The following is a 748-nucleotide window of genomic DNA, read 5'->3' as shown; positions in this document are numbered from 1 at the left end:
TGTGTCGGTCTGTCTGTCTGTGTGTGTGTGTGTCTGTCTGTCTGTGTGTCTGTCTGTGTGTGTGTGTGTGTGTCTGTCTGTGTGTCTGTCTGTCCGTGTGTGTGTGTCTGTCTGTGTGTCTGTCTGTGTGTGTGTGTGTGTGTCTGTCTGTGTGTCTGTCTGTCCGTGTGTGTGTGTGTCTGTCTGTGTGTCTGTCTGTGTGTGTGTCTGTCCCAGACACGGTGTCCCAGGCCCTGACCCCTGTCTGTCCGTCTGTCTGTCCCAGACATGGTGTCGCAGGCGCTGGCCCTGGCCCGCAGGCCCTGACCCCTGTCTGTCCGTCTGTCTGTCCCAGACATGGTGTCGCAGGCGCTGGCCCTGGCCCGCAGGCCGCACGTGGTCGTGGCTGTGTGTGTGTGTGTGTGTCTGTCTGTGTGTCTGTCTGTGTGTGTGTCTGTCCCAGACACGGTGTCCCAGTCCCTGACCCCCATCTGTCTGTCCGTCTGTCTGTCCCAGACATGGTGTCGCAGGCGCTGGCCCTGGCCCGCAGGCCGCACGTGGTCGTGGCCACCCCCGGGCGCCTCGCTGACCACCTGCGCAGCTCCAGCACCTTCAGCCTCAGCAAGGTCCAGTTCCTGGTGAGCCCCAGGTCCAGCCCCGGGGGTCCTGGGGGGGATTCCCCGGGGTTCCCCCCGTCCCTTGGGCGGGATTCCTGGCAATCACTGGCGGTCCCTGGGTGGGTTCCCTGGGGAATCCTGCGGGGTTCCCT

General features: G+C 63.4%; 1 protein-coding gene across 1 annotated transcript in view; it reads left to right on the top strand.

The window, feature by feature from the left end:
* The first annotated feature begins 336 nt into the window (after window positions 1–336).
* DDX49 (DEAD-box helicase 49) overlaps window positions 337–748 on the top strand; it is a 10,142-nt gene continuing 9,730 nt past the window's right edge. Inside the window, exons 1-2 of the mRNA XM_031065307.1 lie at window positions 337–391; window positions 496–715. Of these exons, the coding sequence (XP_030921167.1) occupies window positions 337–391; window positions 496–715 (275 nt within the window). The remainder of the gene's footprint in view (window positions 392–495; window positions 716–748) is intronic.

This window comes from Geospiza fortis, unplaced genomic scaffold (genome assembly GCF_000277835.1).
Source record: "Geospiza fortis unplaced genomic scaffold, GeoFor_1.0 scaffold1039, whole genome shotgun sequence".
NCBI classification, from domain to species: domain Eukaryota; kingdom Metazoa; phylum Chordata; class Aves; order Passeriformes; family Thraupidae; genus Geospiza; species Geospiza fortis.
This window is presented reverse-complemented; position numbering and strand designations above follow the sequence as displayed.